The 22,994-nt window shown below is 36.6% G+C and overlaps 1 protein-coding gene across 2 annotated transcripts; it reads right to left on the bottom strand.

Moving 5' to 3' along the window:
• Positions 1–5,329: 5,329 nt before the first annotated feature.
• LOC127635962 (hydroxymethylglutaryl-CoA synthase, cytoplasmic-like) lies at positions 5,330–22,716 on the bottom strand. 2 transcript variants are annotated; one of them, XM_052116281.1, is made up of 10 exons: positions 22,578–22,716; positions 14,704–15,161; positions 12,517–12,642; positions 12,108–12,272; positions 11,266–11,434; positions 10,120–10,290; positions 9,892–9,998; positions 9,299–9,424; positions 8,606–8,763; positions 5,330–8,419 (listed from the first exon to the last, which is right to left on the bottom strand). In XM_052116281.1, the coding sequence occupies exons 2-10, from the start codon at positions 15,149–15,151 to the stop codon at positions 8,330–8,332; spliced, it is 1,560 nt and encodes a 519-aa protein (XP_051972241.1). In that variant the 5' UTR covers positions 15,152–15,161; positions 22,578–22,716; the 3' UTR covers positions 5,330–8,329. The 2 variants fall into 2 exon arrangements, with proteins under 2 accessions (XP_051972241.1, XP_051972240.1); XM_052116280.1 differs by lacking the exon at positions 22,578–22,716 and adding an exon at positions 17,051–17,186.
• Between the last annotated feature and the right edge of the window lie 278 nt (positions 22,717–22,994).

The following is a 22,994-nucleotide window of genomic DNA, read 5'->3' on the forward strand; positions in this document are numbered from 1 at the left end:
TAAACTCCACCCTGAAACACGCGCGCACACTGTTGCTGCGCGTATCAGGCACACACAAGGGCGTTTCAGCGCCTTTTGCCGTTATATTATTGTCTTAAAGATTTAGCTTTCTTAGAATTGCTTCATTGAGATTTTTTTTTTTAAACGAACACCTTGAGACTTACAGTTATGTTACTCAGCTGAGAACTCTTTTGGTTAACAGTCTGTGTCCATTTATAATATTATTATTAATAGCGGGATTACAAAACTATTAGAAGTGCACCATCTTGTGTTCAACATACAACATACCTATTTTATTATTATTATTATTATTATTATTATTATTATTATTATTATTATTATTATTCCAATTAACATTCTTTATTGATTCAAAAATACCCAACAGAAATAAATACAACACATACACATCGAATTAACATTGAACCCCCAATAATATCCCTCCCCAATCACCAACCCTACACTGACCCGTAGCGAAAACCCCTGTGGTCACATATCATAATACACACACACAAAAGAATACAATACAGGTGAAACTCGAAAAATTAGAATATCGTGCAAAAGTTCATTAATTTCAGTAATTCAACTTAAAAGGTGAAACAAATATATTATATAGACTCATTACAAGCAACGTAAGATATTTCAAGCCTTTATTTGATATAATTTTGATGATTATGGCTTACAGCTTATGAAAACCCCAAATTCAGAATCTCAGAAAATTAGAATATTGTGAAAAGGTTCAGTATTGTAGGCTCAAAGTGTCACACTCTAATCAGCTAAACACCTGCAAAGGGTTCCTGAGCCTTTAAATGGTCTCTCAGTCTGGTTCAGTTGAATTCACAATCATGGGGAAGACTGCTGACCTGACAGTTGTGCAGAAAACCATCATTGACACCCTCCACAAGGAGGGAAAGCCTCAAAAGGTAATTGCAAAAGAAGTTGGATGTTCTCAAAGTGCTGTATCAAAGCACATTAATAGAAAGTTAAGTGGAAGGGAAAAGTGTGGAAGAAAAAGGTGCACAAGCAGCAGGGATGACCGTAGCCTGGAGAGGATTGTCAGGAAAAGGCCATTCAAATGTGTGGGGAGCTTCACAAGGAGTGGACTGAGGCTGGAGTTACTGCATCAAGAGCCACCACACACAGGCGGGTCCTGGACATGGGCTTCAAATGTCAAGCGTCTTACCTGGGCTAAAGAAAAAAAGAACTGGTCTGTTGCTCAGTGGTCCAAAATCCTCTTTTCTGATGAGAGCAAATTTTGCATCTCATTTGGAAACCAAGGTCCCAGAGTCTGGAGGAAGAATGGAGAGGCACACAATCCAAGATGCTTGAAGTCCAGTGTGAAGTTTCCACAGTCTGTGTTGGTTTGGGGAGCCATGTCATCGGCTGGTGTTGGTCCACTGTGCTTAATTAAGTCCAGCGTCAACGCAGCCGTCTACGGGACATTTTAGAGCACTTCATGCTTCCTTCAGCAGACAAGCTTTATGGAGATGCTGACTTCATTTTCCAGCAGGACTTGGCACCTGCCCACACTGCCAAAAGTACCAAAACCTGGTTCAATGACCATGGTATTACTGTGCTTGATTGGCCAGCAAACTCGCCTGACCTGAACCCCATAGAGAATCTATGGGGCATTACTAAGAGAAAGATGAGAGACATGAGACCAAACAATGCAGAAGAGCTGAAGGCCGCTATTGAAGCATTTTGGTCTTCCATAACACCTCAGCAGTGCCACAGGCTGATAGCATCCATGCCACGCCGCATTGAGGCAGTAATTAATGCAAAAGGGGCCCAAACCAAGTACTGAGTACATATGCATGATTATACTTTTCAGAGGGCCGTCATTTCTGTATTTAAAATCCTTTTTTTTATTGATTTCATGTAATATTCTAATTTTCTGAGATTCTGAATTTGGGGTTTTCATAAGCTGTAAGCCATAATCATCAAAATTATATCAAATAAAGGCTTGAAATATCTTACTTTGCTTGTAATGAGTCTATATAATATATTAGTTTCACCTTTTAAGTTGAATTACTGAAATTAATGAACTTTTGCACGATATTCTAATTTTTCGAGTTTCACCTGTATATATATATTAAGCATACATAATTAAACTAAACTTCTCCCTCCACATCCCATCCCCTGAGAGTCCCCCAAAAACACCAAATAACTGCCCCACTTCCAAACAAAAATGTCCCCAAACCCCAGCCTTCTACTTCCCACCTCCTCAAAAGCAGCCACCCTCCCCATCTCCGCACACCACTACGGAAACGAGGGTTCTCCATCTGACTTCCATCCCCTTAAAATAATTTGTCTGCCAATAATAATACTGGTCGGAACCCAATTTTTCATATGTTTATCACCAAAATGTATGACCGCCCCATCACCCAAAATGCAGAGTCTGGGGCAAAGTAAAATTTGAGTGCCCAAAACATCTCACACATACAACTCTGAACCTTCAACCAAAATGCTTGGATCTTATCACACCCCTAAAAAGCAAGGGTTGGTTCTTCATCTTTTGATTGGCATCAACAGCAGGTGGATGTGTCTTTAAGACCAAGCCTATACAATCTAGAGGGGGTCCAATAGAATCGATGTAAAATCTTAAATTGCATATGGCACACCATTGCACCTCTAGTTGCAGATGTTAAGTTTTTTAGAATCCTAGTCCACACTCCCTCCTCCAATACCAAGTTTAAATCTTTCTCTCATAATCTCTTGATAGAAGTTAAAGCTCCGTCCCCCAGACTCTGTATTAACAGGGAGTAATACACTGATACCTCATAACCTTTTCCAAAAGCAGTATTCACCACTCTCTGTGTATCTGCTGATTAAGGGGGTGTAAAATACTCCCAAAAACAATACAGAGCAGGTGGTGCAGCTGTAAATACCTATAAAACTGAAATCTAGGAATCCCAAAATGTTTTTGGAACTAAATTTTCAAAGGATTTTAACACTCTGCTCTCATATATGTCACAGAGTATAGTAACCCCCCTCACAATCCACTCTGACCAGCAGAAAGGAGACTTATTAATACATCATTTGGGGTTCAGCCATATGCTCGAGGCAACATTTAAATAAATAACCAAATTAAACACTTTGGACACTTTCGTCCATACTGAGTTCAAATGCATGATAACAGGGTGTAATTTAACTTCTCCGGTTAGTTTGATAGAAAGGCTTTGCAATGGTGAAATATGGGCAAGCACTTCCAGTTCAATAAAAAACCAGGAAGGGGCTCTCTCAGGTGGAAGTGACCAATGAGCCAAATGTCTGAGACCGAATGCATAATAATAAAACTAAATCTTGTGTAGGCCTAGCCCATCTTTGTCAATCGGCCTATGTAACTTACTGAAATGTAATCTGGGACGTTTACCATTCGAAATGAAGGACTACCCTATGCTATCAAATTGCTTGAAATAAGAGATGGAGACATCTACACTTGTAGCAGTTTGAATACAAAGTAATGAAGCCCACCTGCCCACATCGCTCAAATTTTTATCTGTTCTTATTTCTTTTCACACAAATTATGTTGCTCCATCAATACTCAATAAAATATATACACTGGTGGCCAAAAGTTTGGAATAATGTACAGATTTTGCTGTTTCGGAAGGAAATTGGTACTTTAATTCACCAAAGTGGCATTCAACTGATCACAAAGTATAGTCAGGACATTACTGATATAAAAAAAACAGCACCATCATTATTTGAAACATGTACATTTATGATCAAATCTAGACAAGCCCCATTTCTAGCAGCCATCACTCTAAAAACTTGGACTTGAGTAATCATGCTATATTGATTATTTGGTACGTAAAATCACTTGCCATTATATCAAACACAGTTGAAAGATATTTGGTTCATTAATTGAAGCTTAACATTGTCTTTGTGTTTATTATTGAGTTGCCACAGTATACAATAAACTGGCATGTCTTAAGGTCAATATTAGGTCAAAAATAGCAAAAAAGAAACAGCTTTCACTAGAAACTCGTCAGTCAATCATTGTTTTGAGGAATGAAGGCTATACAATGCTTGAAATTGCTAAAATCTGAAGATTTCATACAAATGTATACACTACAGTCTTCAAAGACAAAGCACAACTGTCTCTAAGAAGAACAAAGAGATGTGTAATGCCAGATGTACAACTAAACAAGAGGATAAGTACATCGGAGTCTCTAGTTTGAGAAATAGACGCCTCACATGTCCTCCGCTGACAGCTTCATTGAATTCTATCCACTCAACCCAAGTTTCATGTACAACAGTAAAGAGAAGACGTTTGATTCTGATGTTTATTTTGGATCATTGTCCTGCTGGAAGGCCCATTGTAAGCTTTCTGGCAGAGGCAAAGTGTTTATGTTTTATCAGTTGATATTTGGAGTCCATGATGCCATGTATCCAAACAAGATGTCCAGGACCTCTGGTATAAAAACAGCCCCAAAATATTAAAGATCCACCACCATATTTAACCGTGGGCATAAGGTACTTTTCCATATGGCTACCTGTCTGTGTGCATCAAACCCATCTCTGGTGTTTGCTGCAAAATAGATCTATTTTTGTTTCATCTGACCATAGTGTTCATTTGAAGTTCCAGTAGTGTCTGACCAACTGAAGATGCTTGAGTTTGTTGTTGGGTGAGAGCAGAGGCATTTTCTAGACATCCTGTCAAACAACTTGTGAGGTAGGTGATGTCTGATTGTACTTTTGGAGACTTTCTGACCCCAAGACCCAACTAATTTCTGCAATTCTCCAGCTGTGATTCTTGGGAGAATTTTTGGCCACTTGAATCATCCTCCTCACTTTGCATGGAGACAATATAGATAGACACACATCCTCTTTTAGGCTGATTCTTAAGATCTCCAGTTGATTGGAACAGGTTCAATATTGCCCCGATGGTGGAAATGGGTATTTACAATGCTTTAGCTATTTTCTTTTAGCCACTTCCCATTTTGTGAAGCTCAACATCCTTTTCCCGCACATCAGAATTATATTCTTTACTTTTGTCTTGTGATAAAATCTGATTAATTTGGCCTGTGTGTTACCTCGTATTTATACCACTGTGAAACAGGAAGTCATGTCTGAACAATTTTATGTTCCTAGTCCCCCAGGCATACTAGCATTTTTTAAATATGAATGGGAATATACTTCAGATATATTTTACTTATAAGAATTTCTAGGGCTGTCAATAATTTTGGCAAATGTGTGTTGGAGAAAAATATTTATTTACACATGAGATTTTTCCCAACTTTCCATTACTTCAATTAAAGGTTAGATTTTTGTGAATATTTTGAATGAAAGATCAAAAAGGATAAACAACAAAGACATATTTTTCACAGGCTTCTTTATTTGCCAATATTCTCTCTATATATATATTTGTGACCAGGAAAAAAAAAACCACACTTCCCTAAATGGCAAATTTAGTAATTTGCCTTTATCACCATGGTACCAAATCAAATCATTTTTATTTATATAGCATTTTTAACAACACCACTTCAAAGCAGCTTTACAGAAAACTATGCTGTAACAGAAAGCAAAGCTGTAATTTCTGTAATGTCTTTATCATCACTGTGACTGTAGATTATCCATTAAAAATACCATTTGTCTTTAGACCCCCCTAGTGAGCAATCCAAAGGTGACTGTGGCAAGGAGCACAAAACTCCATAAGATGTTAGTTTATGGAGAAAAATAACCTTGGGGGAACCAGGCTCAGCTGGGAGAGCTAGATCCCCTCAGACTAAACAGCATGAATATACCTAATATCCCTAAATCTTGACAAATCTCTCATTTGCGAATTGCTGGTCATTATGCTCTTCATTTAAAAACCTATGAATATAAATTTGAATGAATATACAGTAGCTTCCAGAAGCATTTCTGAAAAACTAATAATAATAATAAAATAATAGCAATTGTTGCTAAAAAACTGTTCATGTCAAAGAGAAAAAATTCAGCTATTTTTTGGCCATTGCCCATATTGACTAACAGGCAATGGTCATTAGTCAATGTCAACATTAAAATAATATTTAGAGAAATGAATAAAGGTCTCCAACAGCCAATCAAATTTTAGCAGCCACTTATATGCAGTACTTATTGGCAGGGAGTATTAGTTTGATCCTCAAGCATCCTGGGCAACTTCTCCCTTAATTCTGCCACATATTTTCTCATCAAGTATTTAACCTAAGTACATATAACAACCTAAGGGCAATCCCAGAGTCTGGGCACAACTGAACACCATCACTCAGCTTTGTACACAATCCAGTCCTCAGGGGTTGAATTATTTTTTTTAAACATTTGCCATAATTAACAGTAAAAAAATAAATTATAAACAGATACACCATGAGCAAATTACCATTTCATCCTCAGTTCATATATTACTAGATTTCCACATTCATTGTGCGATGTACTGTCTCAGCTTGTGTTCCACACTTTCTTCTCTACAAATATAAATAATTTTACAGCAAGCGCTGTACATTTCTAACCAGTACTTGGACTTATTAACTGATATCAGGGAATCTTCTTGTAAACATTTGCCGTTTCATGTTAGAATCTTACAGTCAACTTGTCCCGGCAGCATGATGACAAGAAAAATATATAAACATAGCTTTTAGAATAAACCCTTTGTGTTTTGTACACGCATACAATAAAGCTTCTTAAAGTTCATGGATTTGCAGTTAAACCAGAAGCACTTTATTTTTTTCCAGATATCAACATAGACACACTGTAGATGTGACTGAGGTTCTAGAGGATATGCTTTGACCATCTAGCAGTCAAACTGACACTTGCTTTAACTTTAAGCCCTTTAACATGAATGAGGCGCCAAGTTTCACAATATTGTAGTATTACCAATTTCTATGCTGGAAATGAACTGTTAATCAATAAGTTGCTACAATAAATAAGAAAATGTGGGTGAACCTTTCAACAGATTTTCTGAAATCCCAACCGCTTACATGACAATCTGATGGTGCTCTACCTCACTTTAATCACTAAAACTGTCTGTTGTCCAAAAGTTGTTACCAGTGTGACTGATGGAAACATTCATCTCATCATTTAATAGTTTTTAATGTATTTCCACTAAATTAACACAAGTTATTATCCATTAGCAATAATCAAAGACTCATTACTTCAAGTTTATATACTTTAAATGAAGACCATGTCATTCTAGCATAAGTAGAATCGAATCATCCTTGTTTCCCTAGAGATAAGTGCTAATCGTTTTCTTATACAAGTCAGTTTAGTAACAACTAAACAATCATTACTGTATAATTAAAAACCTATAAAACTTATAAAGTTTATGGCTCATTAATATGCAATCCAGGCACACTTCCCTGACATGGCCATGTTGATAAGACAACAAAATGTGTTTTATAATAAAAGGATTTAGCAAAAAACTATTCTGACAGCTGATTAGGTCATAATAAAACAGATGTGAGAAGAGTGAAAACAGCGACTTTTTGATCAATTAAAAAACAGTGAGGGATGCACGTACTTTTAAGGCATCGGTGTTATTCTCTTGTACTTACTGATCCTAAAACGTCTGTTTTTTTTTAATACCCTTTTCTCTCCAATTTGGCATGCCCAATTCCCACTACAGTACATACTAGGTCCTCATGGTGGCACAATTAATCATCTCAATCTGGGTGGCGGAGGACGAGTCTCAGTTGCCTCCACTTCTCGTGGCTTTCTGTGCATGACACTGCGGAGACTCACAGCATGTGGAGGCTCATGCTATTCTCCGCAATCCACGCACCACTTACCATGAGCCCTATTGAGAGCGAAAACCATTAATCGTGACCACGAGGAGGTTATCCCATGTGACTTTACCCTCCCTAGCAACCAGGCCAATTTGGTCACTTAGGAGACCTGGCTGGAGTCACTCAGCACGCCCTGGATTCGAACTTGCGACTCCAGAGGTGGTAGTCAGCATCAATACTCGCTGAGCTACCCAGGCCCCTCTAAAATGTCTGTTTTAAAAGGTTTGGATTCGCTTAATGCTAACAAAAGAAAACGTGGAGCTTGTGAAATGTCGACAGGTAGATTTTTGAACTTGAAACTGTTAAACAATTTAGGATATCTGCATAGACAAATCTGAGCAGCAAACAGAGAAAAATTTCCATGTACCAACACTTAATTTCCAAAATCTCCCTCAGCCATCTTAAACACAGTGATGGTCAAACAAATCCAGTTCTGGAACATTTAAAATGCATTTGTGTTTCATACAATTCATTGATATGCCTTTTAGCAAAAGGCAGCAACAGTTCTGGGGCCCTTTTTTGCTTGTTTCTTTTACAGATCATGTGTCCTCATTGTGACCCGTCACTATGTGCACCTCATAGAGGTCAACTTAATGATCCCCGTTACTAATGACAACAACCTCAGGGCCAGATGTGGAAGTAGGGACACGGGGCATCTTTTTCAGAGGGCTGGGAAAATGCTGAGATGGAGAGAAAAACACAATAATTTTGCATTGTTCTTCTAAAGAAAAATCAGTTCACTGCAGTAAAATATAAGGCTAGAAACATACTTTAAGCAGGCATGCAAATGCAAATTCAAACTTGAATTCAAATGTTTCAGGCCACAGGCTTGTTTATTTTCTTTGAATATTTAATACACAGCATACCTCAGTTGCAATGCTGGAATTGACCAGTCCGGCCTCCAGAGGCCTGTCATCATTCACGGAGCGTCTGGCATACTGCCTACGATGCTTTTCATCCACCCGAGTGAGGTACCATGTTCCTGGGAACAACTCATCAACAGAGCCTTGCGGGATGTAGTTTGCTGTAGAAATGCAAGAACCATTTTATAGATTTCTGGGGCAGAATTACATCCACAGGTACAAATTCCTGGAATTGTCAGTTTTAAAAATGACTCTATAGTGTAAACATGTCTCTTTATAAGGAGGATTTGGCTTTCTGAGCTATCATGCACCAACATTTGCAATTTTGGTCTGTTCCTCATACAAAGCAGTTTCATACTTTAGAAAACTGGAAATAAAGCACATGAGTGCATCCGGAAAGTATTCACAGCACTTCACTTTTTCCACATTTTGTTATGTTACAGCTTTATTCCAAAATGGATTCAATTAATTATTTTCCTCATAGCACTGTGAATACTTTCCGGATGCACTGTATGGACTACTTTTATGGTCTTGAAGCTCTAGTTGTAAAAAACAAAAAATAAAATTAAAAAAGCAGCTTGAGCATTTAGCTACCTTTAGTCTTGTCCAAGAAATACCACATTCAAATAGATCCAAAAGTTCAGATTCAGGCAAAATATTCATGAAAGACAAGACAGAAAGAAAACATCTGAATACCTAAATGGTGGGTTTCTTCTCTGAGCTTCATGTTCTCAGCAAATACAGCAGGTGAAACCTTCTTTCTGGAGTCCAATCTGGCCTGCAGGTCGCTAAGGCTGGATACCAGCTTATCCAATGCAGAGCCTTAGAAACAGTTACGTCAGTTAGTCTGTGAATCAGTCTGGACTTATACTGTTGATAGTGAAGACTTGCTGCAGGGCAGTATGATGGTATGTAGGGTACAACGGGGCTCAAGGCAGCACCTTTTTCTGCTTTTTTGTATTGAGATTGACATTGATTTTTCTTTTTTTTTTTTATATATAGGAACAATAATTTTAGAACAAAATTTGTCACCTTATGCAAAGACTTTTGATATAGAAAGATGTTTTTAATTAAAATGCTTATTCAAACTAACCACTGAAGTGTGCATCATTTCCTATTCATTTCAATCACATTTGAATAAGCATTTCATAAGACCTCAAGTACTCAATAAACAAACGAATATCCATTGTGGACAATTAGTTTGTGAATTTATCATCATTCTCCATTTAAAATCTTAGCTGTTATGAAACTGGGGGGCATGCAGTTTATGCTTGTGTGCGAGTACTGACCAGGTGTAGCATCTTGTGTGACACTGATGGAGTAGAGTGTCGCAGCAAAGCCTGAGCCGTAAGAAAACACACCAATTCTCTGTCCTGCCAACTGCTGTGGTGTGTGTCTGTAGAACAAAACACAAAAGTACTCGTGCATCACATTCACAGTTCTCATGGTTTCAATCATCATGGTAATTTACACTGGTGGAAATAAGATGAGGAACAGAAGACATGAGGAACACTGACAGTGCGAGCACCGATGCCAAGCAGCCATAAACTGATGGTGTGTACATGTTGCCATTCTGATTTGATATGAGGAGAGACGCCTGTGTTTTCTGCTCAAACAGTTCTGAGCTGGCTTTCATAAAGGCCTTCTCCACATCTCGGTCGAAATAAGTGTCCTCAACCTTTACATCCCTGAAAAAACAAAGGGAAAAAAAGGTTTAGGAACAAAGCTCTGAAGGAGCAAACACAGATGGAATCACAGAACGGAGTCATAAAAATTTCATTAAGGTTAAAAATTGGAATTTCATGGAATAGGACAAATTTGGGATGAAATTGGTGACAATTTGACAATCAGATTCAAATCGTGATATTGCCACATGTAAACTGCAAATGGATGCACATTGATTTAAATTAGTAAACAGTCTGCATGCTCTGTGCACATTCTGAATGAACGAGTGGCACAAATACACAGGGGAACTGTGTAACTCAAAAGGTCTTCACTTTTTTCTCCCCCGCCAAATAACAGTTTGCTTAAACTAGATGCATTAAATTGAAGAGACTATGACAGTAATATTCCATGTAGTAATAATGCTGATCATAAAAAATACTTGAACAATAAATGTTTTATTATTATTTTCATTATTATCATTATATTTAACATTGTATATCACACAAGCTAGAGAGTGTACTGAATGTCAGCATGCTTTGAATTAACTGTAGTAGTCTTGTGCTGCAAATATTCACCGATTTCTTTCATCAAATGTGTTCATTTAATACTGTGAAGCTGTTGTGCGGCACTTTATTTTATTAAAATTAAAAATAAAATTGTTGAAAAATAATTATTTTAATTTGATAAAAAAAATATAAAAATGAATTCAGTTGATTAGACACCCTTGAGATGATAAAATTGGGGGATAAAAAATGAATGACTTACATTTCAGTCCGTTCATCACATGCATATGGCTTCATAAGATCTTGAATATAATGGACTACTTAAAAGTTTTTTTTTAACCTTTTTTCGAGCTTGACAGACATCACTATGAACTGTCATTGTATGGAAAAGAGCAGCGTTAATTTATTTCAAATTATCGCCTTTTCCTTTTGCGTTTTTGAAAGAAAACGTAAGGAACAACATAAGAACCTCTCCCATGAAAGGAGGATATTTACCTGAAAGCTTCCAGTCCACAAAAGGGGCCACTCTCTGTGTTTGGACAAGGATGAGAGAGGAAATCATTGAGCATTAGACGAGCCAGAGACTTCTGCACCAGTTTGCAGTAAGGAGAGTGGAACACCATGAAGCCAAAGTCTTCAAGACTAAAACACCTGTCGAAACCCTCTGTAACACAAGTGAGAGAAGTCCTTCACAAAAACATTTTTAAACACTAATTATCAAAAATGACAGAGTATGTATATGTCGCTAAATGAGCATCTAGTTGTGCTTTGCTCTTTTGGGATGTGCACTATTTCCTGGAAATATTCCCTTCGCTATAGCTCTCAAACCTCATTCACGTGAGCACACATGCCAAACTGAAGCATCGAAATCAGTCACAAGACAGTCAATGACATATTTTAAGTGACTGATATCAAACGTGTCATGATGCTAAATTTTCAGTGAACAATTAAACATTTTGGTCTGTTCCGAACACAAAACTATCAAATGGATTTGGAATAAGATTTGGAATATAGTGCACAAATAATTTTTGGAGCTTGGTAATCACCGAACACCATCTACTTTTACTTTATGGAAAGGAGCAGCTTGGAGATTGCGCAAAATATCTCCTGGCTCATAAAACACAAAGTTATATTTACTTCCAGTTTGAGAAAAATATAATTACAGAATTTACTAATGGGTCAGGGGGCATGATTAATTGTGTAAATGTTTAAAATTGACAGCTCTACTTTACATTTTTTGGACCACTATGGCTTGAAAGAGCAAAGCCAAACAGTCAAATAAGCCCAAGCAAACTTATTGATTTCTATTTTAGAGAGAATGTGGTATATTGTCTAACCTCTCTGCCACTGGGTATGGATCTTATTCCTGTAGACAGAATAGCATCGATCTAATGCGCTGAGGTAACATTGGATAGAGAGCTTGCCGTCCACCACTGGATACTCTGACACCATATCTGGCTTATAAAAATCATATGCATGCTGCATATGTGTCCCACGAAGCCCTGATAAAACATTTACATTATGTTCAGAAATGCAATTATAGAGCCTATATAGAGCATAAAAATCCATATATTATATGTTTTTATCATACAAACAAAAAGAGATACAAAAATATAACTGGATATACATAGCTGTGTTGACGTTAACCTTTGCATCTCAGAGATAACAAAGCCTGTTTTGTAAGAACCCTCTATGCAAGTTTGACAAAGATCACTAAGACAGGTTGTGTTGTTGCAGGCCACATACCTCTGTCAAAGGCCAAAGGGGCGTTTGGTCCGACTAACATGGCCACAGCTCCAGCCCCTCCTGTTGGCCTGGCGCTGCCCGTGGCATACACAGCAATATCACCAGCAACTACCAGGGCATACCGACCTGTGACATGAAAATATCCAAATTTATCAATCAATATTTATCCAATATTTTTGTATTTGGTCTTTTATTAACTAATGTGTAAGTAGCATGTGGGTGAGTCACATTTAAACCCAAAATCAAAACTACGTTTAAAGGAATAGTTCATACAAAAATAACATAAATTGTACCCTCATGTTGTTCTAAACATCTATGACTTCTGCGGAACACAAAATAATATTTGCGTTTGTGGATTTCCATACAGTTGCGGTTAAAAGGGACTTTTTCAAATGAAAAAAAAAAAAACAAACAAAAAAAGGCACCAAAGAATTTCATAAAAGTAGTCCATTTGACTTGTCATATTCCAAGTCTTCTGAAGGCATACACTCACTTTCTATGATGAAAAGACCCAAATTTAAGTCACTCTCAAATCAAACTCCTGTAACATCACTGTTTTTTTGTGGCATCACGTCAGGCCACTAGATGTGTAAGAACCAATAAGGTTTGATGTTGTCAGTGCAGTTGACTTATTTGATTTCATTTGATATAAGAGTGATCAATGACAAAAATTTAGTTCTGTTTATCATGCAAAGTGACTGTATGTCTTCAGAAGTCTTGGAATATGACGCATGAGTCACATGGACTACTTTTATGATACTCTTTTGTGAGCTTTTTAACCTCATGCGACCCCACGTCCATATGTGTAGATGTTGCATTTTGGCTTTTGCTATTAGACTGAATACTGTTCGCAAAACTCTACATTGTCATTTAAGTGTTAAACTGCAGGTGCACCGCATCATTTGACACAACAGCGTGACGTCAATTTCCACGTGCAGTGTCAACAAAAATGCCTCTTATACGTTTTTTGATTGAAACCTGTTTGTTTAGAAAGAGTAGCATCTCTAGTTTTCATTTGATATGCCGCTTCAAATCCAATTTTTTTCCATTATTTAGAATAATTTTCAACTATAACACATCTGTGGGTAATTTCACTTCATTTTAACATAAATTTTAATATTTATTTTGTTATCGCTGTACAATATGGTTCTATTCTTTAACATTAGTAAATGCATTCCTGTTTATTGTGCATTTTCACATTGAGAATCAATGTATTCATCCAAAAGCTGAACATTTTTGCTTTCAGAGGCTTTATATGGCATTAGGATGAAAATAAGGTGCATTTCGTTCTGTTCTGAGAACAGTGCAGACAGAGAGCACACTAGAGGTTAAGTCGTTCACTAAATAGGGAGCAAGGGTGAATCCTTCAGCTTTCTATGCAGACATTTCCTCCTAAAATCCAATCAAAAAGTTCAACTTCAGGCTGTAGATTATGTTTGGAGCACTCTACATGTTTGGCAGACATGGGACGATGATAATCAGTACATAGATTAAGAATTTTATAATGCTAAAAATTATTTTAACATGGTTGGCAGTGATTGGAAGATGCTGGACATAACTTTGAATAAGAATTATTAATTTAACTTTATAGAAAATCAGCTGTGGTGTCTGAAAACATGAATAACCAACACTGCAGGATACAAACAATTTGAGGAAAAAGTACTTTCTATAGCTTGTTATTACTTAACATTTCACAACTTGAAAGAAAAATAAAATTTTCTTTGTTTATTAGGTACTAGTTACAAATCAAAAAGGGAAATGGAAAATGCACACATCAGTCATGCTCGGGACTCAGGAGGTTTAGCTTTAATATGAGTCACTATCAACTGCAACTGCGAAAAAAAAACAGCAATCAAGACTTTGTTTTTTTTTTTTTTTTTAAATATCCTAACAGAATTTTCATTTTTCGATAAATATATACAATTATATTTTCACTGAATGAGAATTTGGGGGGAATGTGCATTGTAATAAAAATATAGACAAATAATGTATTGCAACAATAATATAAAAAATGCAAACAATCTTAATGATCCTAAAAACAGACTTAATTTTCTTGATGCAAAATCGAATTTCTTTTTGATTTGGGGGTGAAATGTCACCCAAACATGTTCTTGACAGGTTTCGTAAGGTTTAACTACATGTCTGACATTTTAGAAACAAATCAAGTTGGATTCCTAAGCGACCTACCGTCCCAAGAGCTGGACTCCACCCAGTTAACAGCATTGAAGAGAGCAGCTGTTCCTCCGTAGCATGCGTTAGTGGTGTCCACTCCCTCCACGTCAGTGTTGCCAGACTCCTCAAACAGCTGCATCAGCACAGTCTTCACGGACTTGGACTTATCAATGATGGTCTCTGTGCCCACCTCCAGTCTCCCCACACTGTCGTACGATAGGCCATTTTTCTCCATTAACCTCTGCACGACCGTCAGGCACAGAGAGTTAATGTCCTCATGGTCTGAGCAGAAGCCCATTCGTGCCTGCCCCAGCCCGATGGTGTATTTACCAGCTCCCACTCCATCAAACTCCTCCAGCTCTGATTGGTCCACATACTGAGAGGGCATGTACACCTCCATTGCAATGATTCCCACATCTTTAGGCCATGTGGCTTCGCAAATCGTAGGGAGTGACCCAGGCATTCTGAATGGACTGAAATAAACATGTACAATTCATCATCTCAAGTCTCAAATTTCACGTACAGCTCGATTATTACAGTCTCACTGGAGTAACCTGATGTTCAGTGTCTTGTTCAAAGATACAATGATGAGTTCTTCAAACACACTTTTGATTAATTTGACGTCAGTCCAATCATCACACCAAGTTATAAAGCAATAATAATAATAATAATAATTAAAGTGTAGATTATTCATGCAACATGACAGTAGACCAATGATCCTAATTTTATATACAGTTCTGGAAAAATTAAGAGACCACTGCAAAATTTGCGGTTTCTCTGGATTTACTATTTATACTAGGGGTGTCAATTGTCAGTTTCATAAAGTCACCCAACAGCAATGTAAAAGACTGGTGAAGACCATGCCATGACACATGAAAGCTGTGATTGAAAATCAGTGTTATTCCACCAAATACTGATTTCTGAACTCTTCTTAAGTTAATACATTAGTATTGTGTTGTTTGAAAATGAATATGAACTTGCTTTCTTTGCATTATTCGAGGTCTGAAAACACTGCTAGTATTTTGTTATTTTTGACCAGTTGTTATTTTCGGCAAATAAATGATCTAAATGATGATATATTTATTTGGAATTCTGGAGAAATTTTGTCAGTAGTTTCTGGAATAAAACAAAATGTTTAATTTTACTCACATGCATACCTATAAATTGTAAATGCAGCGGTCTCTGTTTTGGTCTCTGGAATTTTTTCCAGAGCTTGCTCGCACTCGCAGGCTCTCTCTGTATGTGTATATATATATATATATATATATATATATATACACACACACACACACACACACACACACACACACACACACACACACACATTCTGAAAACCTTTCTTTCTCTCTTTTGATTTTTGGGTGAAATGTGACATTAACGTGTTTTAATCAGATTCATACTTAAAAAGCATGATATGACCGTATCAAACCTGATTGCAATGCAAGTGAGAAGTCATAATTTGGCATAATTTGAGGAGCATATTTCAGCCATTTGGAAGCAAAAGAGGCACAAAGCCTGTAACCCACATCAGATCTGCTCTCCTCTAATGAGATTAACCCTTTAACTGGGTAAAGGGTATTATTACCTTTAACCTACATACATATGGCTGGACAGAGTAGTTTGCCTCCTTCCATGTCAAGTAAACAGACTTGAATGTCAAAAAACACTATTAGTTGGTCTTTGCATACCTAAAGTGTTGAAATACAAATAAAGCACATTACAGTCAGAATCTCTTTAACAGGTAGGCTATCATGCAGCTAACCACTAAATAACAGTTTTTTAAACAGAAAAAGAGCACAAGCACTGACATAACCTCATTTAAAATAGCTAATGATAAACAAATTTGAATTCATTTCACTAGCATGCAATCTAGAATCAAAATCAGTCTTAAGACCGGCTTGTATGTTATAAACAGCTAACTTGTCTTTCTGTCTTTATTTTAACTAAGGTCAAAATATATTAGACTACTAAATTCTCAAATGCTAAGTAATGCTCTTGTTTGTCTACTGGATGATCTAATCACTCCTGCTGTAATAGTATTTGCTTCTTAGACACATGCTGTTGAAAATTAGTTACAGAACTATATATGCTATAATGTACATACTGTAACGCCGATAGATTATGGAAGGTTCTAGTTTCTCGCTTCCAGTATAGTGGAAACAGCTTTCCCTGCTTGTCGTTGGATTAGAAACTAATCAACACAATAATAATCGTCACATTCATATGTATTCTATAAGGCGTGTTGTAATAACTGAAGGTAGCGAAGTGATGACTGCACCTACATGTGACACCAGCTGAATGCTAAAATGACATTAATCACTGCGATATACGTTTATTCAGACACACGATATGTTCTGCTTACCTTACAATCATATAGTAGTTTCTAGAACTGACTGTTAGAAACAGAGAGCTGTCCTGTCCTGAGATATCATACGGTCGAGTATATAGTCGAGAGGTCCTAGTGACGGACCTTTTTCCGTTTAGAGAGCTGCGTCCAAGCCCTTCTATTTTTTTTTTTTTATTGGAGCGTCCAAGCCCTTTTTCCCCCCATTTTTCACAGACTGATGACGCGTTTCCGTCTTATTTTGCAGCGTAAGTCTAGCAAGCTTTTTTATATTATATATTTTTTTTATATTGTGTGTACGTTTAAATAACATTATTATTTGTGTTTTATTATTTGTGCCCTGGAATTAGTTTTAAAAAACGTGTTACCACAGCTGTGAGGGGGTTTCCGTTACAGCTGCTGAGAGAGTGACAGTACATTTGGCATTGTCTTAATCCACCACTCTCAATTTGTTTTCATTCAAAACGTTATAGTGGGGGTTTCTTTAGGTCTAAGAGCAAATGGGTAAGTGAAAATAATATTTGCTGTGGACTCCCACTCACCGCTGTCGAAATTTTCCCTGCAAACTTTTACTTCCGCGTTCCAAACCCCGAGTGTTAAAAAGGTCTGTTGCAGAAGTGTTGCCAACTTAGCAATTTTGTTGCTAGATTTAGCAACTTTTCAGACTACCCTAGCAACTGTTTTTTCAAAAAGCACCTAGCAACAAATTTAGCAATTTTTTAAAAAGATTTGGCAACTTTTAGCAACTTTTGGAAAGTGACTCTAATCCAAACAACACACGGCAAGGGCGTGGTGAGCTGGTACCTGCTTACGTCAGGGCAAGGGCACCACAACTTCCAATAGGAAAATTAAACTGCAGTAGCCACTGTTCAACCTGAACAGGGCAGCACTCAGACGTTTTTACACCATATATTGTAGAATTAAAACACTTTATACCCAAATGTAAAAAAATGTATGTCAACAAAATTACTTGAATAAATGAACAGCATTAATAAAGCCCCAGTCTTACAGATCATTAACTAAAAAAAGTTGTTTTAGGGTTTAGTTACCCTTTAAGATAGCTGTGGAAATGTGAAAACAGGAAGACAAAAGACAACGAGCGCAGGGGCGGGGCTACATAAGGTCTATATAGCCAGGACACAGAGGCTGCGCGGGCAGGCAGCTTGCAAAAATGTGTGACATCAAAAAACATTGTGCTACAGCAAAGCATATAAATCAAAACCATATAACCCCGCAAAGCAGTCTACATTACCGCAGCTAGTTACGAAAGTGGATAACTCCAAAAGTGCAGAAGCTACTATGGTAATGTTCATTGCAGAACACTGTTCACTGCTAGCATGCGACCATTTAGGTATGACTTGCAAAGCTGCCTTTTCAGATTCTGTTGCAGCAACAAACTTCCAAATGCACCGCACCAAGTGCACAGAAATGATTAAGGGAGTATTGGCTCCTTATTTTCTGAAAAGGATAACATCAGATGTGGGGGATGAGAGGTTCAGTCTCCTTTTGGATGAGTCCACTGATGTCAGTGTCTCAAAATACCTGGCTGTGGTGATTCCGTATTTTAGTGCTAAAAAAAGAACAATTGTGTCCACATTTCTTGGGCTGGTTGAATTGGAGGCGGCGATGCCAGATCAATAGCAAAGGCAATAGTTGAGTTTCTTCAAAAGTGTAGCCTTAAAAAGGAGAATCTTCAGGGTATTGGCACTGATAATGCGTCTGTGATGACTGGGGTGCACAATGGCATACACAAGACTTTAAAGGAAGAATGTGCTTTGCCCAATTTGGTACTCATCCGCTGTGTGTGCCATTCTTTACAATTGGCTGTCAGTGCAGCATCCAAAGAAACCATCCCTAGATGTGTTGAATACTTAATCAGGGAAACCTACAACTGGTTTTCTAATTCCCCAGAACGGCGAGAGGCATACAAAGCAGTGTATGCCACCATTAATTGAAAAAGTGTTGTTTGAATTACTTTTACAAATGCTGTGTGTGTGTATTTCAAATAATATCTATGTATTACATAATGGCGTAGTTTTGCGTTGGGATTACGTAATGACGTCATAGCGCAATGACGTCACAACGTCATTTAGCAACTTTTAGCAACAAATCGACCTGCCTTTAGCAACTTCCGCTGAAAATTAGTTGGCAACACTGTGCAGAAATTACTCTGACGTCTTCCGGGTTCTTTCGAGCAGCAGATTTTAATGGTGGAAATAGGCAGCACTGCAGTTTTAATAATCTTTTAAGCTTTATAGAATGTAATAACGTCTTTGAATGTTTAAGTTATTATATATGGGTTATCTATGGTTTACAGTGAAGAAATTATGTGGGTTCTTTTCTGAAATATCAGCAAAATAATTTTAAACTTGGTTCAATGAGCCTATATGATTATGTCGGACATGTAACAGGTTGATGATTACACATCCTCACATGTTTAACACACTTGAAACTTGTGGAACTTGTAGACATGCAATATGTATCTTTACTGCTTAAAATAACCCACATAAAATAAATAATAATATTCTTACTTCAGTATGAACATATTCCATATCAAAACGTAATAACGGCTGTTTTCAATTGAACAATATTATTTACTGCAATCAAAATAAATTAAGACATCATTTTAGCAGTATGACATTATTTTTATTCACTTATCCTTTCACAAACAGTAGTCCATGTGCTGCGGTGATGGAGACAGGATCTGATCCTCCCATTACATCTTACATGGTGGTCTTGATCATATAATATCGTTAGGTTAGACAGACCTCATATCCGTCACAGCGACAGCACTATGCAATTTTAAAAAAAGCCGTTTGCAATCAGAGTTTATGCAATTTCTTTGTAAAAAAAAAAAAAAAAAAAAAGTTAATATATACTAACTGCTGCTGCAGATTGCAGATTGTGTCTAACAGAGCAGATGCGATAACAATGATGGTGACCTGTGAATTATCATAATTTATGTAAAATCCTGTTTTTTTCCTGATGCAACGATCTGGTGCAAATTTAAAGTAGCCCCACTCTCCAATAATATGTGGAAAACAGAGTGTTTCAACCCTACAAACAGCACTTTTTAGGCAGTTTCAGAACAATTTGAGCAAAGCGCCCATAGACAGCAGTTCTTTTCTGGGCTACCAAAAGAACCCGGAAGGGGCGGTGCAGAGTGTTTGTTTGTAAACAGTAACTTCATCTATAGTGAGCCTACAAGCTTAGCATAAAATAGCATACAGCGGCGCTCTCAGACATTGTATGGTGGTACACTGGTGAGGAGACATGAGGCCATTTTTTAATGGATGTCAATGGAGGAGATGCTTGAGTGTGCTAAATAAACTGGTTTTATAAGGAAACAGCTCATGACTTAATGAATTGACCATCTGTCTGCAAATTTTCAACATGTTTAACATTAAAAAATCCTTTTGGAATTAACTGTGTGTTAAATTTACTATGATAATATAGATTTTTTATAATAGAAGACACAGGCAATTTTATGACACATAGGTGTAAGTTTATGGCTCTCCCCGTTCACTTGTATGGTATCCGCAAACGGCAATTTACTGCCGTAACACGCTAGTTTACCGTTATGCTCTCTCCTATGATAGAAACACAGAGGTTGTTTTTGTGGATATTAAAAGAATATTAAAAGAAAAAGGCTGTATCTAAATTCACGCAAGGCTACTACAGTAGGGTACGTACTAAATACGTGAACTTAATTATGCAGAAGCAAACTACACCTCATAAAATTGCGTCTTGAATTGTTGCATACTAGTCTCAATCTTTATACAAATTAAAATTAATACAATTATTAAATGTAAAGAATTAGAATAATTTTTAGGTCATTGAAATTAATGACACATAAGAATATTTTTACATCACTGAACATCCAAGAAAACATTTTGATTTCCATAATTTGGAGTATAATTTAAAAAGAAATATTTTAAAATTGTTCTTCTACAATTATTTTTTTTGTTTGTATATTTATTTTATAATTTCATCAGATCTGCATACAAAAAAACCCCAGTGCTAACCATCAACGTACCTACCTGCTGGATTGGGTAGTAACGAAATACATGTAACGGGATTACTTATTTAACATACAAAATATAAGTAACTATTCCACTACAGTTACAATTTAGATAATTGGTAATTAGAATAGTTCCATTAAAAAAGTATTTTGATTACTGAAGAGATTACTTTGCATTTTATTGTCATTTGTTTAATTGAATATTTAGTCATTTCAGATGGAATCATTTATAGATAAATGATGTGTTACATTCATACGAGCGGACAGAGAAGTAAGTTTGAAGTAAGTTTGGAGCAGAACAAATATAAATAAACCTTATGTAAATTGTCAGCTTTATGCTAAGCTAAAATGCTATTTCTAGCCATTTTACATGCACATGTTACCAGACACGATCATAATTTAATCAAGAAAATTCACATTAGATCATAATTTTTTTTTTTTTTTAAAAAGACCTTTGATATTAGGGCAAAATCATATTCTTGATAATAATTGTTGTATTGTTGTCCTTTAAAAATATATAAAACTAGATCAATTTGATTGATCTTGTTTTAGAAACAACACCGCATAAGATATTTAGGTTTTTCAGAGAATGTATTTTTAACATGTGTATTTTGTCTTACTGTACTGACAGAGTTTTTATAGTCAAGACAAGTGAAAAAATCTACCAGTGCTGAAGAAGTAATCCAAAGTATTTAGAATATGTTACTGACCTTGAGTAATCTAACTGAATACATTACAAATCACATTTTACAGCATGTATTCTTTAATCTGTAGTGGAATACATTTCAAAAGTAACCCTCACAACCCTGCCTACAAATTCTAATGCACTATTCATAATTCTAATATGAACTAATATTTCATAGACTATACAGTTCAGATAGTAGGTAGTAAAGGAAGTTCACAATATGGACTTTTACACTTGACCAAATTACAATTATCTAATTTCAATGAATACTTGAAGCAAGTATTTTAGTTTTAATAAATATGAACCCATTGTTATAGTTTTTCTGCCTTATTTTTATAACATCATTTGTATTTTGAGATGATTTGGGAGAAATTCCAGAAACAGACACTTTTAATGGTTTACCATAGGCTATACATATGCAAATTGACACAAATATTATTAAAATGTGTTGCAGTAATGGGATTTTTCCTTTTTTTGCTCTTAGAATGTGAGAGTAAACTGAAGGATCAAGTTTCTTGAGTAAAGAAACAGCAAAAGCTTCAGCAGAGCAGAGTATCTTCACACAATTTAAGTCCTAAAAATGTAGTTTAACACAGAACTTAATCTTTAAACTTTCATAGGTTTAATTCACAGCTATGATGTGAACATAGTATTTCACTTTAATAGTTGTTAGTCATTATTAGAGTTTCTTTACATACATTCAAAGTTCTTTTACTTTTTCTATTTTTCCAACACAACTGAAATATGGGAAGAAAGTCATCCCACTGTGTAATTCATATTTTGGTCATTAGCTAGTGCCGCATTAAATATATTGTTGAAACCCGTTAGATTTCACTTACCTGTTCAACTGCGTTCAGTCAGGTGGTAATAGTCTCTTGTCATTAAATGACACGGCTGCTGAACGGTATTAAATTCACATACTATTTATACATTACCAGAGGACTATACCTGTGCAATATGCGCTCATGTTTCTCTAGCTTTCTCACACGGCCAATCAGCATTCAGATACAGTTCTGAAGGTTATTTTCGTCCAGCCCCATTGATATTCTCAACCAATAAGTGGTTCGGACAGGAGGGCCGATGTACGAAGCGCTCATGGTGGTTCAATGGTGTGAGTGAATGACGGTGTATGGTGAGAGAGCACCAGCCAATCACAGCACACGTCTGATTTGCTCGCCATTTTTGCGCGAATCGGCAGGGAATCCTTATGCCATATCCATGGTTACAGGAGGGCGAACGTTCCAATACTTCATATC

This window comes from Xyrauchen texanus, chromosome 43 (assembly GCF_025860055.1).
Source record: "Xyrauchen texanus isolate HMW12.3.18 chromosome 43, RBS_HiC_50CHRs, whole genome shotgun sequence".
NCBI lineage: Eukaryota > Metazoa > Chordata > Actinopteri > Cypriniformes > Catostomidae > Xyrauchen > Xyrauchen texanus.

Bases quoted from the DNA above. Each gene is read 5' to 3' on its own strand.
- LOC127635962 (XM_052116280.1), bottom strand. The intron at 10,291-11,265 runs GTAAATATCCTC...TTGTTTTTTCAG, and splicing joins TGTGGACTGGAAGCTTTCAG to GGATGTAAAGGTTGAGGACA. The intron at 8,420-8,605 runs GTATGCTGTGTA...TCTCCATCTCAG, and splicing joins ATTCCAGCATTGCAACTGAG to CATTTTCCCAGCCCTCTGAA.